The sequence below is a fragment of the Lepisma saccharinum genome, chromosome 2, assembly GCF_977018435.1.
Source record: "Lepisma saccharinum chromosome 2, izLepSacc3.1, whole genome shotgun sequence".
Lineage (NCBI taxonomy): Eukaryota > Metazoa > Arthropoda > Insecta > Zygentoma > Lepismatidae > Lepisma > Lepisma saccharinum.
In genome coordinates, this window is record NC_139230.1 from 176324572 (window position 1) to 176340531 (window position 15960).

General features: G+C 38.4%; 1 protein-coding gene across 2 annotated transcripts in view; it reads right to left on the reverse strand.

Moving 5' to 3' along the window:
- The window catches only part of LOC145984201 (thioredoxin reductase 1, cytoplasmic-like), a 60609-nt gene that overhangs the window by 35405 nt on the left and 9244 nt on the right, over positions 1 to 15960 (reverse strand). The window contains exon 2 of one of the 2 annotated variants that reach the window (XM_083117727.1): positions 9031 to 9163. The exons of the other annotated variant lie outside the window; for it this stretch is intronic. Within the exon in view, the coding sequence (XP_082973853.1) occupies positions 9031 to 9154 (124 nt within the window). The 5' untranslated portion in view covers positions 9155 to 9163. The remainder of the gene's footprint in view (positions 1 to 9030; positions 9164 to 15960) is intronic. 2 annotated transcript variants of the gene reach the window in all.

The window sequence follows — 15960 nt, forward strand, 5'->3', positions numbered from 1 at the left end:
TTATCCTCAAAGACTTGCAAGAAACAGAGATTATGATCACATTGTGAGGCAACCACCAGTTTAGTATTTCTTTTTCAATAATTATATACATATTATTTTTTTTTGTATGTGTTTCGTGTGTAGTTTGCGCTCTTCTCTGGAGTGTAAGTGATCCAGTCAAGGAGGACTCTGGCGAGAAGGTGCGGGTAGAAATTTTGTATTTTAATTATATATTTTTTCTTGGGTTTATATTAAATATTAATCTATTCCTATTCTCCTGGGATATTTGGGTTATATTTAGGGATTAGTTGAGGTCCAGTACTACCAGTGTACCCTCATATACGGTCCATAACAGATTACGGGCAGCTAGATGTGGAATTTTAACATGTAGTGTAACAAAATACGCAAGAGGGCAGCACCTCGTGTGACTGACCAAAAAGGACTCTTGTTGGACACCCCCTCTGCCGGTCAGTCCAAGAACCACCCCAGGAGGGAGAAGGGGGAAGTTTTTTTTTATGTTGTTTTTTTTCTCTCTTCGAGGAGAGAGGCCACAAAAAGACAACAAAGATATAATATGGCGGAGTAGAAGGACATAGTAAAACAGCCTGTAGAGAGTGTGCGAGTGTGCATTGTGCAAATAGTGCGGATAAGGATTTGTTGACATGTGTAATATCGAAGCAAGGATCTTAGGAAAGGATTGGACACAGTGAAAGAATGAAGCCGCAGAAAGAAAGTGTGTAAAGAAGAGGACTGGACTAGCTTAGAAGGAGTATGCAGGTGAGAGTGCAGTGAATAAGGGCCCCAACGAAAGGCGCCGGGACTTAGTTAGTGTGTGTGCATGGGGTAAACAAAACAAATAGTAGAGGCCTCTAATAACTAAGACGGAACTGTAAATACAACAAGAAGCAAAAGTATATACTTATAATGTTCACAATCATTTAATCATATTCTTTCAACAACGCAGAAATAATAAATTCAATATTTGTATAAATATTATTGTACTAATTGTTTTTTTTTTTAACATCTTATTGTGCTCACGGCGTCGAGGTGGGGAAAGGGTTAACACCTACGTAAACTTTCATAAAGAGTCTCATGCCATCCCTTTCGCCTCTCCCCGTTGTGCGTCACATGGCGCCCAATAGCGTGGCGCGAATCCACGTAAGCTGTAGAAAAAGTGAAAAGAAGGAAACAATAGATCAGTAACACAGTTTTAAATCTGAAAGGATGAAAATCAAAATGCCAGTTCCGTTGTATCTGCCATGGATCGTATACTGTAGTGTAGAATAGAAAGTAAATTTTATAGATAATTTTAAATCTTTATTTCAGGACTTAAGCAATTTTATATTTTTGTGGGGTATTTCTAAATTTGTGTTGTTGTTAGTGTTTTATTTAAAGTGAGAAAAGGAATAGATTCATGACTAGCATTATGGGGAGGCGTACGCGAGATAATGTCACGTCTAGTTTTATTCCTTCTCCAAAGGGTCCTCCTAAGGACGCCACTGTGGAGGGAACGCTGGGTCCAGAGAGGAGTGCTAACTGCACAGGGGCGGTTCATAAATCTATCGGTGGTAATTGCTTGGGGGGAGGTCAGATAACTAATGAAGAAATTTTTGCCTTACTCCAAAATGTCCAAGGTACCCTGGAGGAAATGAAAAAAGATCAGCAGGAAACACGGAAGAGGTTAGAAAAAAATCATGAAGAGCTCCAGAAAAATCATAATTTAAAAGATGATGTAAAACGCTTGGAAAAAGGTCACCAAGAACTAAAAGGGGAAGTGAAGAAAAATGTTAAAGATTTGTCCCAATCCAATAGGGTTGTTGAGGAAAGGATGGGTCAGCTTGAGAGCGAATTCATTGAGATTAATCAGATCACTGGCTCCAGAATAGATTGCGTAAGCGATAGGGCAAATAAATTAGAGGAAAGGGTCACCACTCTCCACAATAATATAACGGAGGATATACGCATCCACACAGGAGGTGACTGCGAGAAAACTGCAGAAAATGTAATACAAGCAGCGATGGCAGAATTCAACAACGCACTGCAGCAACAGTATGACGCATTCCATCAAGAGGTTGCTTTGTTGAGAGAAGAAGTGTCGGGCCTTAAAAGGGACATCGCATCTGTAAGAAAGGATACAGAATCGGCTATCTCCGCGGTCACTCGGCAGTTAGATACTTTCATAGATAAAGGTGAGAGGCCAAGCTCAGTTACGCCCTCTAACAATGGCAATAATGCATACTTACATAGAGATTTGAAATTGCCCACCTATCACGGAACAGAGGATGAATTAAAAACGCACAATTACATGCAAGAAATGAGGACATATTTAGCGTTGTCTCAGGTACCATATGAGCAACAAGCCCAGGTCGCGGGGCTGTCGTTGAGAAACGCGGCTGCTAATTGGTTTACTATCCACAAAGGCAATATTACGGATTACAAGGGGTTTGAAAGTTGTTTTTTCTCAAGAGTACCTGAGTGAAGAGAGACTCCTGAGACTGCGTGCTGAGCTCTTTACTTCTCGATACAATCCAGCCGACGGGAAATCTTTATGTGAATATGTTATGACCCTTGTCCAGAAGAACGCAATATTACCTTCGCCGCTCGATGACAGGATGTTAGCTAAAATGGCTATAAAGCAATTGCCTGCGTACGCTCAGAGGTGCCTCATTGGGTCGCCGGTCGACACCTCTAAGCAGCTAATTAACCTTCTTAAGGAAATCCAAGAAACGTCGCATGCTGCAACTTTTCAACCAAACAATAGAGCGAGGATGAGACAGGTAAATTCGGTGCGTGGCGGAGAAACTGATAGAGACAGACGGAACAATTATGTCAGCCCAAGTCCCAGTTATTCTCGCGACAATGAGAGGAATGTCAACAGGTTCGAGAGGCAACCGCCTCAGGGCCCCAGACCCTTCACGCAGCAAGGCCGAGGAGGGGGGAGCTACGGCAGACGTAATGGTGGCAACCACGGGTCTAGGGGGGAGGAAGAGGCGAGTCGCGGACAACAGAGCTCGCGGTTCTTTTCTGCCAACAGTGTATCAGTGGCAAGGCAAAATGAGGAAGACTGTCCCTCCAATAATGAAGCATGACAAAAGGGAAATATCCGAAATGCGGAAAGACACTTAGGAAACCGGACTGCGATAAATGAATCTTTTGATTTATCTGGGGAAGAAAATACAAATTGTGAGGATGAAATGGAAGAATATGAAACTAAAGTAATGCAAGTTCATACAAGAGATGCAGTAAATATTAACCACAATAACAATGGAAATGGAGACGTTGTTTGTTCGATATTTGACCAGCTCATTCAGAATGAAAATGAAGTTTCGAAAAGCGAGGTGCTAAGAATGCCTATTATTTCAGTTGGTATAGGTGGAAGCCATTATCAAGCATTGGCCGACTCAGGGGCTATGGTCACTTGTTTATCAGAAGAAGTGTGGTTGGAAATAGTAAAATGGAAGCCTGATATCCCTCAGTTAAGCGTAGGGAGCATCAAAGTAATATCAGCCTTCGGCAACAAAGCATCAAAGGTGGTGACGCAAGCATACGTTCCGCTGTCATTTGGGGAAGTGACCACTAATGTCGTGTGTCTCGTAATTCGAAATCTAGTGAAACCAATTCTATTAGGATCAGATTTCTTGAAGGCATGTCGAGCTGTCATTGATTATGATCGAAGCATTGTAGCGATGACAATAGAGCAACAATGTGTTGAAATTAAATTCTTGTCGCAGGAAGAGATGCAAATAGCCGACGGGGTGCCGACCCTTTTTCTATCTTATGAATGCAAGGAGCCTATATGTTGTGACGAGGCTGAGATAAAATCGTTAAGGGGTTATGTAAATGATAGTTTGAAGAAAAACATGAACTGTAAGGAAGCTAAACCTCAAGTGACTAAGGCTGACGTGTATGTGTGCACAATGGAAAATAATAGCACAAAAGCATCTCCGTATGAAATATTTTTCAACCGGAAACCTGATCAGGATCTCATGAAGCTGTTTCGCTTGCCTCAGCTGAACGCTTCCCCTCCATATGAGTATAAACTTCTCAAAGTTAAAGGGAACATACAACTAGAAGCAGAGAGAAGAAAGAGAATATATGACAAACATCATACAATATCCTACAAACCTGGTGATCTAGTTCTCCGCAAGACCAACGTGTCCTCGGAGGTTGCAAAAGGGGTCTTTAAGAAGTTCGCCCAGCTGTACGAAGGGCCCTTTTCGGTCAGAAATGTTGTAAGAGTTAATTCCTATCAGCTGTGGGACATAAAAAACGACAAAGACGGCGGGGTTTATAACAGCAGCCATTTAAAGCCCTACGTCACGGCCCAGGAAACAGCCGGAGAAAGCCAAGGAGGGTCGAAGTGAGAAGAGCTGGTCATACAAGGGACCGTATTGTGCCGCTGGCATTGGAAAAAGAAAAAGAAAAAAAAAGGAGAAACAAAATAAAGTTCACAATTTTAAAGAATATTAGTGTTATAATCTTGTTCATGTGTGTAATATAATGTTGTAATATCAATTTACATCTATATTTCTAATTAGTTATTATGGCGTAGTCTTATAGGTAGCAGGGGCTATGTCCCCCTAAAAAAAATAATAATAACATTAGCATTTATTAAATTACAAGGAGTACGAAATCATACTGTAGAGGGCTTGCCCTACTGTATGATTACGTAGGGGGGATGTGAGGCAACCACCAGTTTAGTATTTCTTTTTCAATAATTATATACATATTATTTTTTTTTGTATGTGTTTCGTGTGTAGTTTGCGCTCTTCTCTGGAGTGTAAGTGATCCAGTCAAGGAGGACTCTGGCGAGAAGGTGCGGGTAGAAATTTTGTATTTTAATTATATATTTTTTCTTGGGTTTATATTAAATATTAATCTATTCCTATTCTCCTGGGATATTTGGGTTATAGTTAGGGATTAGTTGAGGTCCAGTACTACCAGTGTACCCTCATATACGGTCCATAACAGATTACGGGCAGCTAGATGTGGAATTTTAACATGTAGTGTAACAAAATACGCAAGAGGGCAGCACCTCGTGTGACTGACCAAAAAGGACTCTTGTTGGACACCCCCTCTGCCGGTCAGTCCAAGAACCACCCCAGGAGGGAGAAGGGGGAAGTTTTTTTTTATGTTGTTTTTTTTCTCTCTTCGAGGAGAGAGGCCACAAAAAGACAACAAAGATATAATATGGCGGAGTAGAAGGACATAGTAAAACAGCCTGTAGAGAGTGTGCGAGTGTGCATTGTGCAAATAGTGCGGATAAGGATTTGTTGACATGTGTAATATCGAAGCAAGGATCTTAGGAAAGGATTGGACACAGTGAAAGAATGAAGCCGCAGAAAGAAAGTGTGTAAAGAAGAGGACTGGACTAGCTTAGAAGGAGTATGCAGGTGAGAGTGCAGTGAATAAGGGCCCCAACGAAAGGCGCCGGGACTTAGTTAGTGTGTGTGCATGGGGTAAACAAAACAAATAGTAGAGGCCTCTAATAACTAAGACGGAACTGTAAATACAACAAGAAGCAAAAGTATATACTTATAATGTTCACAATCATTTAATCATATTCTTTCAACAACGCAGAAATAATAAATTCAATATTTGTATAAATATTATTGTACTAATTGTTTTTTTTTTTAACATCTTATTGTGCTCACGGCGTCGAGGTGGGGAAAGGGTTAACACCTACGTAAACTTTCATAAAGAGTCTCATGCCATCCCTTTCGCCTCTCCCCGTTGTGCGTCACACACATGGTAAGTATTATAGTAAATATACCAGATGCATAAGCTTAAATCTGCTGTTTGTTCATAGATGGTGTTAGTGAGCATATGAAGCTACCATGGGCACGCCATACCTGGTGTTTGTATGAGTTGGACATCTGCCAACACGAATCAGTGCACATCGTCAGCACGTGCAGACAACAACAGACAGTGATCCTGTGGTAAGCATGTCTAGTTTTGTGCCAGAAAAAGGGCATATGCGGTAAGCTCTGCTTTTCTGCTTCCATTTGAAGAAATTGGCTGCCGAATTGCATTGAATGCTTGTGGAGGCCTATGGTGACAGTGCTGTATCGGATTGGTTTTGTCGGTTCAAAGACTGCAATTTTGACCTGAGCGACAATAAGCGTGAAAATCGGCCCAGGAAGGTTGAGGACCATCAATTGCAGGCTCTTTTGGAAGAGGACGATAACCAAACGCAAAAGATGCTTGCCGAGCAATTGGGTGTTACTCAAGCAGTCATTTCCATGCGTCTACGTGCCATGGGAAAGGTTCAAAAGATCTGAAAATGGGTGCCGCATGAATTGACCGATCGGCAGCTGGAGAGATGCCAAAACACATGCGAAATCTTGCTTGCCAGACAAAAAAGAAATTCTTTCCTGCATCGGATTGTGACTGGCGATGAAAAGTGGATACATTTCGAGAATCCTATATGCAAGATATCATGGGTTGATCCTGGCCAACCATCAACATCTTCCTCAAGACCAAATCGCTTCGGCCGGAAGATGATGCTGTGTGTTTGGTGGGATCAACAGGGTATCGTCTACTTTGAGCTGTTGAAACCTGGTGAAACTGTCACTGCCCACCGCTACCACCAACAACTGATCAAATTGCATCGTGCTCTGTGTGACAAAAGGCCGGATTATCAACAAAGACATGACAAGCTGATTTTCCTCCATGACAACGCCCCATCGAACACATCAAGACTGGTCCAAAACTACTTGGAGACACGCAACTAGGAGGTGCTACAACATCCAGCCTATTCACCAGACTACCATCTGTCTTCGTCGATGGGCCACACCCTCGCTGAGCAGCACTTCGATTCATATGCAGACGTCCAAAAATTGCTCGAGTTGTTTGCCTCGAAAGAGAAGGACTTTCATAAATCATAAATTTTCTCTTGTGCACCTGGCATTTGTATTAATTAGAATGGACCACATGCATAGGTGTCAGTTCTTCAGCTCAGCAAATAGACAAATCGTACAACCATATCAAAGAGGTATGTACACATAATGGTGTATCTACATAAAGAAAATGGTGTCTGAGAGTACAGATGACTCCTCAACTGCCTTAAGGAGATCATGAAATTACAGATTGTTCATTCTACGGACCTCTTGAAGTAATTATTAGAACCTTGTGGGCAAAACGGCAGGTGCTTTTAAGTGCATTAGCTTTCAAATTTCTGTTAGCAAATCTTTGAGTAAATAAGCATGTTTAAAACTAGATTGTTACATATTTGGGTGTCATTTTACATTATATGCACTGAATCTATGCATGTGCAATAGTGCCAAACTAAGTAAATTAAAAATATTTGAAAATTTATATTACTGGATATTATAGATTCACAGAATAAAGGATAATGAAAAGTTAATGCCATCAGGATTTATTAAAAAATGTATCTTCACTTTTGCTCAACAAGTTTTAAAGATTAAATTATTCAATAACAACAATTTCAAAAATCTAATGATACAACACACTCCAATGTTTGAAAGAGTAAGGACAATTATATGTTAAAGAATTCATAGTCTCTCAACTGTTAACCTTAAAGCAATAGCAATTTTGCAATTATCAGAACAAATACTTCATGTTACTATATCAAAAATATCCATTTAATGTACACCTTCTTCTGTCATGTTCACTAGAATTAATAAAACTGGCCACCCACAACTTGAGATGTTTCAAGGAATGATAAAACGTTGTGAAATACTGATATACGCATGTATGACACCTGTAAACCTGTTCTTGTCAGTGCAGTAATTTTTGTTGGCCACAAAAATTACAGGGTGCCAAAAACTAGAATAGCAGATAAAAAAGCATATGTTCAAGAGCATAAAAATTATGCTTGCACTTTATGTATGGTAATACATGTGAAATAACACCAAATATTTTAGAAACACCAATAATAAAACAGATAATTTTGCCAAGAAATATCAGTGTAGATTAATTCACACAAATAAAAATATACAGTGCCTTTCACAGCCGAGGTGGCCATGGAGAGGCAGCTTTTATGCCAGAAAGTAAGAGCACATCTGTTGACATTTAGACCTGTAGCTGTAGGCTGACCTTGGCACTGGACACATCAGTGCTTCAGTATCCAGATAGCTGATGTCTAGTTTGCATGTGTTTGTGAAGTGTTAAGGTGCTAACAAGTGTTTTAGGTTGTGCAAGTTTATGTATTACTGGTGCTTCTCTGCAATCTAATAATGCCACGCTACACATACAATTTAAAACAATGAATTTGTATGTATGATTCTTACATCATTACGAATTCTTGTAGGAAAATTAGAACGCATTTTACAGCAGACATCCCAGATGTTACCGTTTCACAAAGAGGCAGTGTTCAGCTAAGTGTGAAGAAATTTAGGGAATCAGTGTTTTCTTGACAAGAAACAAAGGGTAAAATGGAGTGTGCTTACTAAGGAGAAACCAGACTATGTTGGACAATGGTTGGAACATATACTCCTCAAACATCTGTCTTGCGCCTTGCCCAAAAAACAAACATTTTCATGATGTCTGTGTGGCGAGCTACCAAACTTTTAAACCTGAAGCCATACATTAAGAATTGATAGAAAATATCAGGAGAGGAACTGAAGCAATTTCAGCAGAGGAATTGATGTGTTAGTGAAAATTTCCTTATAAATATGCCGTAAATGTGTGGAAGCAGAACAGCATTTCCAACACCTCTTGTAACAAAGTACGTGCTAATTTCAAATGTAACTTTCAATGTAATTCTATGAGCTTATTCCATGACATAGCTAGCTGTTAAAGTTACGCAGATGTTGCATCCAGTTTGCCAGCAGACGCAACCTTACTTGCCAGCGCACTAGCTGCCGTTCTGCAGCCAAGAAAGGCACTGTAATACCAATACTCAAAGACCTGCAAGTTGTGTCCAAAGAGGTACATTTTCTTAAAATGTATTATTTTCCTTGCGAAATATGGCATATATTAACATTTTAGTACATAAAAAAATGAATAAAAAATCATGCAGATACTCCTATATAATTCATATTAGCACAAAAATAAGACCGAATTATTAATTTTTGAACTAATTTTTACCAATCCATTTCTTGGTGAAACTTGGTTTCCAGTATTTTGGTAATTTCCAGCGTTCTTGATGGAAATGCACTGTGCGAAACACATTTTGCGTCAAACGCAGCATTCCTCTATTCATATGGTTCATCACATAAAACTAAAAGAGGAAAAGGAAACAGTTTTACCACACTGATAAAGGTATCTATTTCAATGAGCAGCTCTCCCCTCATATTTAGCTAATATTTTTACATTGACAGGTTACAGAGCAGTACTGTAGGCTTTATTGTGAATGAAAATTATTATGTGTAAACAACACTATGCACAACAAACTGATATTATTTTCCTCACAATAATACTCCCAACAAGTCAACGTTCTCCAAGGTGGAGCCACCCAATTAAACTAAAAAAAAAGAAGTAAAACTGTGTACCAAAATAAAAAAACTAAAAAAAAGTATGAAAGAATTTCCCCAAATTTCATTGAATATCTTGCTCTACAGTTGTATGATCAGTATTACGAAATTACTACATAATCCCAATTAGTCCTTCATAAGTGGGTACTCTATTTCCTTTTCTACATTGAAAACTATTCTGTGCCCAATGGTACAGTACACATACCAACAATATTGTTGCAAGTGAATGCATTTATGTATGCATGCACTTGCAGCAATTACTCAGGAAAGTGGTCATGATAACTAGTTCTACCATATGAACATGTTACATTCAGGATCAATTTTATGCAGCAAATGCAGAGGTGGCCGGTGGCAACTATGATGGGTAGTGCCAACATGATCAAGAAATCAAAGAGCGAAAAAAAAAAAAAAAAAAAATTACACAATCCCCCCCATCCCCTCCTTGTGGTTGCCACACTGGGCAAGATGTTTAACTTTTCATTTATCCTCGATTGGAAATGTGGAAAATGGTGTATGTAATAAGTCACTAATCAGATTCATCTTCAAACATTATCCTATCTTTTATACACTATACGATGCTTCCCTAAGAACACAACAATTACAGATGACAAGCCAAACACAGAATTAATGCTTAGCTTTGTTTTTAATTCCTTCACACCAACAACCAGTGTTACAAACACCTTAAAAATGATTAATACTAAAACTAGAGTAGCATCTGCTAAATCAAATGTGGATCTAAAAATTGCAAAATGTAATTTAAGAAATTGGTTCCTATCTCCAAGTAAAATTCATACATGTATAATTATAAATTTTCTGCATATTTTTTTATAAATATAAAAGTAAAATATCCTATGGTGATGCGAGTTTCCTATGACATTTCGACAATTTCTTTTACAACAAATGTCCAAGATATTTTCGACGTCCGGTTGGAATACCTTTGCATGTGTGTGCATCGGGGAGGAAAAGGTGAGAGGAAGGAATATATCATACCTTAAAGAACAAATCGATAACAAAAAAGTCTTGGCCCTTTAGACGCATCTATCTTATATCTAAATGTTCATTTAACCTTGGAAGGATTATACGTTCCTTTATCCAAAAGTAGGCAGAAAAGCAGATAGTATCTTTCTCATGAATTACTTCCCTAATGGGTCTTACAGATCAGTCATATTTAGTGACTTATCTCTAAAGGTGGCAACTATGTCAATGCATCTAACAAAATGCAAAATGAATTCTAGATATTAACCCGACAGGATGCAAGTTTCTTTGCTAGAACATATAGATGCATGATGGATAAATCTTACAAGTAAAATTGCTTCGTAAATCCAAATTATAATTTTTTATAGCATGCAATAATAATACCATCATTGATTCAAGTAATGTAACTGATTTTGAAGCACACAATATATATATATATATATATATATATACACACACACACACACACACACACACACACACACACACATACGGGAGTAGAAAATCACAAGGTGACATGTCCCCATGATACTTGAAAATGTTCAGCCGGTGCCTGAATATTCAAATTCAGTTCTAAAAAAATATATATCTAATTTATACGTATCAAGTTCGCTTATGGAAATTTCCATTATCTTTTTTTATAAATAATGAGAACACTATGGGTTTAAGGTATGTGTGTTTTCAGTATCATGTGTATCAATAAATCAGACAAATGAGCATGCCATTATAAATTAATGCAGTCTTGATAGCCGAAATTTAAAATGTGTGATATGGTAGAGTCAGTCATATATTATAATGAATACTTTAGTTATTCATTCCATTAGAAGTATATTTTTATTTAAATTTATTAATTAATGACTTTTATTAACATGCAATACATCTCATACCACTTTTGTATTAATCAATGTTGCAAGAACAAATTTCAAAATGTGTAGCTTTATGCTTGTATTTGCCAATAAAAAAAAGGTTGGCTCCTGAATTATTTAACCTTTTGAATCCCAAGGCCATTTTCACATGTAACCCCATTGGTCCCAAGCTGATTTTGAGCAAAATGCAGTTTCAATTAAATGAGTGTAGATCTGAGGCTAATTGCCCTAGAGAGAGGAGTGATATACCGTTGTACGCGGAATGAACCAGAGATTCAGACTATATGAAATTTAAGCAAATTCGGCGTATATGTGTTGGTGGGGAGGGGGCTAACTCTCAAAATTCCAAAATTTCGGGGGAAAAAATGGGGTCCCCCTCCCCCCCAAGAAAAATATACATGACAGTGTCGACATGCACATGGAAATGATCGCTGACATGTAAGGAACACATAAATATTTGCATTATCATCATATGACCAATGTAACGTGAGTTGTACCCCCAAAAGGAATGGTCCGCACGCCACTGATTCAAGCTTCAAAATGCAGTAGTACCTTGAAATGGCTTTAGCTCAGAGACTATTTGCCCTGGAGATATGAACAATATACCGTTGTACGCAGAATGAATCACAGATTCAGACAATATATAATTTATGCACATTCGGCGTACATATGGAGTGGGAAAGGGGGAAAATGCCCTGAAAAATAAATTTCTTGAAAGAAAATAAGGGGTTTCTCCCCTGGCCTCAAGCCAAACTGAATGCACTATACAATTCCCAATTCATAGCAAAACATTAAGTGGTGGTTGTATGTGATTGCCATGATGTGCAACATGCTCAACTGATAAAACTGCCTAATAATTTATCAACAAAGCAAATCAAATCACACCAACTCTTTTCTTTTTGATCAAGTATAGTATTTCACAGCATAATCATCACAATATTGGTTTATCACCTGACATGCCGATGCAAAGATTACATGCAAGATTATATATAAACTTGTGGACTGAAGAAAACAAAGTGCAATGCTTACACAAGGCAATAATTATACAGTGAAATACGGTTGTTACAGAACAAATACTTTTGAAACAGACTATGTTGATAAACAGTAACATAAGAAAAATAGTGTTGAAGTACTACAGATGACAAAAAATATGGTTAGACTGGTATACAAGTAAAAGGTGCAACTATAGAACATAAAAAGTGCACAATTTCTTAGTATACACAACTAAAATAATGCTCTAACATACCAGCACCCATCAGCATTCGTGATGCAGGATGACAACCCATTCCAATAGTTCATATCAAATAATGAAACAAAACTGCATGAATAGCAAGAAACATGAAATTAATGGAATGCATGAACAAAACCATGAATAAATTATATACCACAAAAAAGCAGTGTGGCTGCATTTTTTTATTATTCTTATATTTTTTTTTACATCTCCCAATCACTAATATCCATGCACATCATCTTGGGAAAAGTAAAGCAGAAAATGAAGGATATAGGTCCATAACTGTGTAGATATCAGCTTTTGGAAAAAAATAATCCTAAATAGGACAGCAATGAAATAAATCCATTAAACGCACAAAGATTAGTCAGTAGGGCTTCTGACTACCAAGCCGGAGACTCAAGTTTGATTCCCGGAGCGCGTGATCTAAGGTTGGAATTGTTCCAGCCTTGTCCCTGCATAAAGCAACTCTGGGGCTCACCAAGTCTTAAATCGATGGGAACCCAGAGTAAAGGCAACCAGAACATGGTGTTGATTACATCACCTCCAACATGACCGAGATCGATAATGTGTGGGGCCCTACCCCCACATCCTTCATGACACGGTGTTATATGCACATGGAACTTTACATAATAAAAAGCATGTTAGTTATTAATAAACTATAACATATTGTTAATGCTAAGTATGTTCTAAGAGGCAGAAGACACTTTATGCTAGTGCTTTACTGTGTACTACTGCATACTTCAAACAAAAAAACTGTGTGGCAATTTCATGAAAATGTGTGCATAAAAATAGCTTTCATTCAATTATCCTTAAATTCAATTTGTATTTCATTAAATCAACTGGTACAAGTTACAGGAGAGACTACATATAAATAAGTCAAACTGTAGTAACAAGAATATACACTTGTCATCATTAGCCAAAACTGGTAGAAAAGCAACATAAATTTATGTAATTCAATCAATTAATACACAAGAGTATACAATAATGCCATATCATCATTTTTATGCCATAAAATGGTATCATTACAGTAAAATTTATGGCTGCCACCCTGGTCTGAAAATGAATGTTGCAAATAGACTATTCACTGTAGTAGCAAATACCATGTGGATGGTTACATGCATATTGCAGGTGCACCTGCCCCTAGAAATTAGACTTTTTCTCATGAACTACATGGGAAATAATGGGACTAAGTGAGCCTCTGTCAATGGTGCTTCACTGCATGTGAAGACAGAGTACTGGACAGGGATGGAAATTTCCTTTAACACATTCTCTGCCAGGGTGGTTTTACCATTTTTTCTTCCCCGTGCCAAAATGATTATTGTACTTTATTTTCCAAATTTCACTTCTTTCCTATAAAAAATAGAAGCAAAACACTTTTATGTGCACTCGACTCCACACATCTTGTCGGTCAAGCCCTATGTGCATTATTGTTATACTCGTGACCAACGGTGCACTAGGGATAAAGTCACAAGACATGTTTCGGTCATAATGACCAACATGACGTGATTGGTGTGTGTCAGTTTCAGTCTTGTGACCAATGTGGCAGAGAACGTGTTAATTATGGTAAGATTTAGAATTTCAGTTCCATTGCCCTAAATGCTGTTTCACGAAATTAAAATAAAATCTGTAAATAGACTAATATGTGAAGTATGACCTCATAGGATGCTTCACCACTACTCACACTCGTGTACAATTTACTTCCAAATATGGTAGGAAAAAACAGGAGTTCGACACCTTATCAGTGATCACAATAAAATTAAATAAATTCAGGAATAGCTCAACACCCAAACTTCAGATTTTGTCCATCAAAAAAGTCATGGTTCAGACCATGGAATGATTTCACAAGTTGCACAGAAGGATAAGTGTGTTTAGAATACTGGATATAATTCTCAAAGCAATTCAGAAGTTCAGAGAAACTAATTTGTGAGATTTACCTTGCAGAAAGCATTTTTATGAGGAACTATGCTAAATACGTTGATCAAGCTCATGAATCACCACTGCTTGGTGCATTCTTCTTGCATTAAAAGTGCATGTGCAATCATATGTTGCAATCAAACCTAAAATCCTTAGGTGTTGGCATAGTTCATAATAATCACAAAATGATTGTTGACTAGGAACTGAAGGAACCGGCAGAACTATTAAACATCTTGTAAAGCCATTTTGGCAAATGTTCCAGCTGAAGCTGGATGAAATGATGAACCTCACTTCCATTCATCAGGCTGGGTCAAAATGCAATTTATTTTTAATATTCCACAGAAAATCTTCGACAACTCCATGAACATTATCTCCACAGTGGTTTTTACTGAAACAAATAGCTGCCAAGACTCATGTTTGCAGAGTAATGATTTTCTTTATATATATATATATCAATTTGTATAAAGCTTCTCTGCCACTCTTGGCCAACTGCAAAGACTAAGATAAGTGATATAGTGAAATTGATGAGAGAACACCCACAAAGTAATCCATGCCCAGGCTGGAATGTGAACCTGGGACCCCTGGCATTGTAGGACACTGTGATAACGAATTTGGCATGGAGGCCAGCTATTGATGCCTTGCATTCAAAGGGTCTGAGTGGAGGTCAAATCTCAATTAAACTATCTATGCACAAACTTAAAAACTCAAATCAGGACTTCGGTCAATATAGAGGGGGAAAAAAATTAGTAATGCTCTGGTAGCTTGCATACATTACAACATCTGCATCAATAAAATTCTATGCATGACTACAAACACATATTCAATAACTTTCCACAACACTTACAGGGTTTTTGGTACAGAATATTTTCTATATTCTGGTGAAATAAGTTTATGTGAGTACGTTAGGCAGGTCACATTTGATGATCTTACCATTAAAATTCCTGGTTATGGAAACTTAAAATACCAACTGGAGGTTTGATGTGCTTACTACACATCACCCCATAATTGAATGGATGATCTTCCACCTACGTTGGGAGTGAGGCTGGCAGTCTGTGGGTATGCACTGGAACTCATGGAGTTTGGTTTGAGTTGCTGTTTTAAGTCCACTTTATGCACAGTAAGGCTAATCGGGACTGGACCTACAGTTTAAAGTGGGATCCGAACCACTTATGCCTCCACCGGGTATCGAACCCGGGACCCCTTGATTACAAGGCAATGACGCTACCACTGCGCCAAGGGGGAGACCCGGAACTCACGGAGTGTTATGCAACAGGTTACCAGTATAATTATGGGTGTCCCATGTGGTGCCAGAAACCAAGCAACAGTCCATGCACTGGCGACATAGCGGTTCGCCCGTCAAGATCAAATTCAAACAAACATTGTCTGCATGAAAAGTGTTGCGCACAGTCTTCTGGGACCGACAGGGTGTCGTCCTCATCCAGTTCTTACCCCAGAGGCACACCATCACTGCCAAATGGTATTGTGACACTTTGCAGCAACTGCAGAGGGCGATCCAGAACAAGAAACGTGGAATGCTGAGCGCAGGAATAATATTATT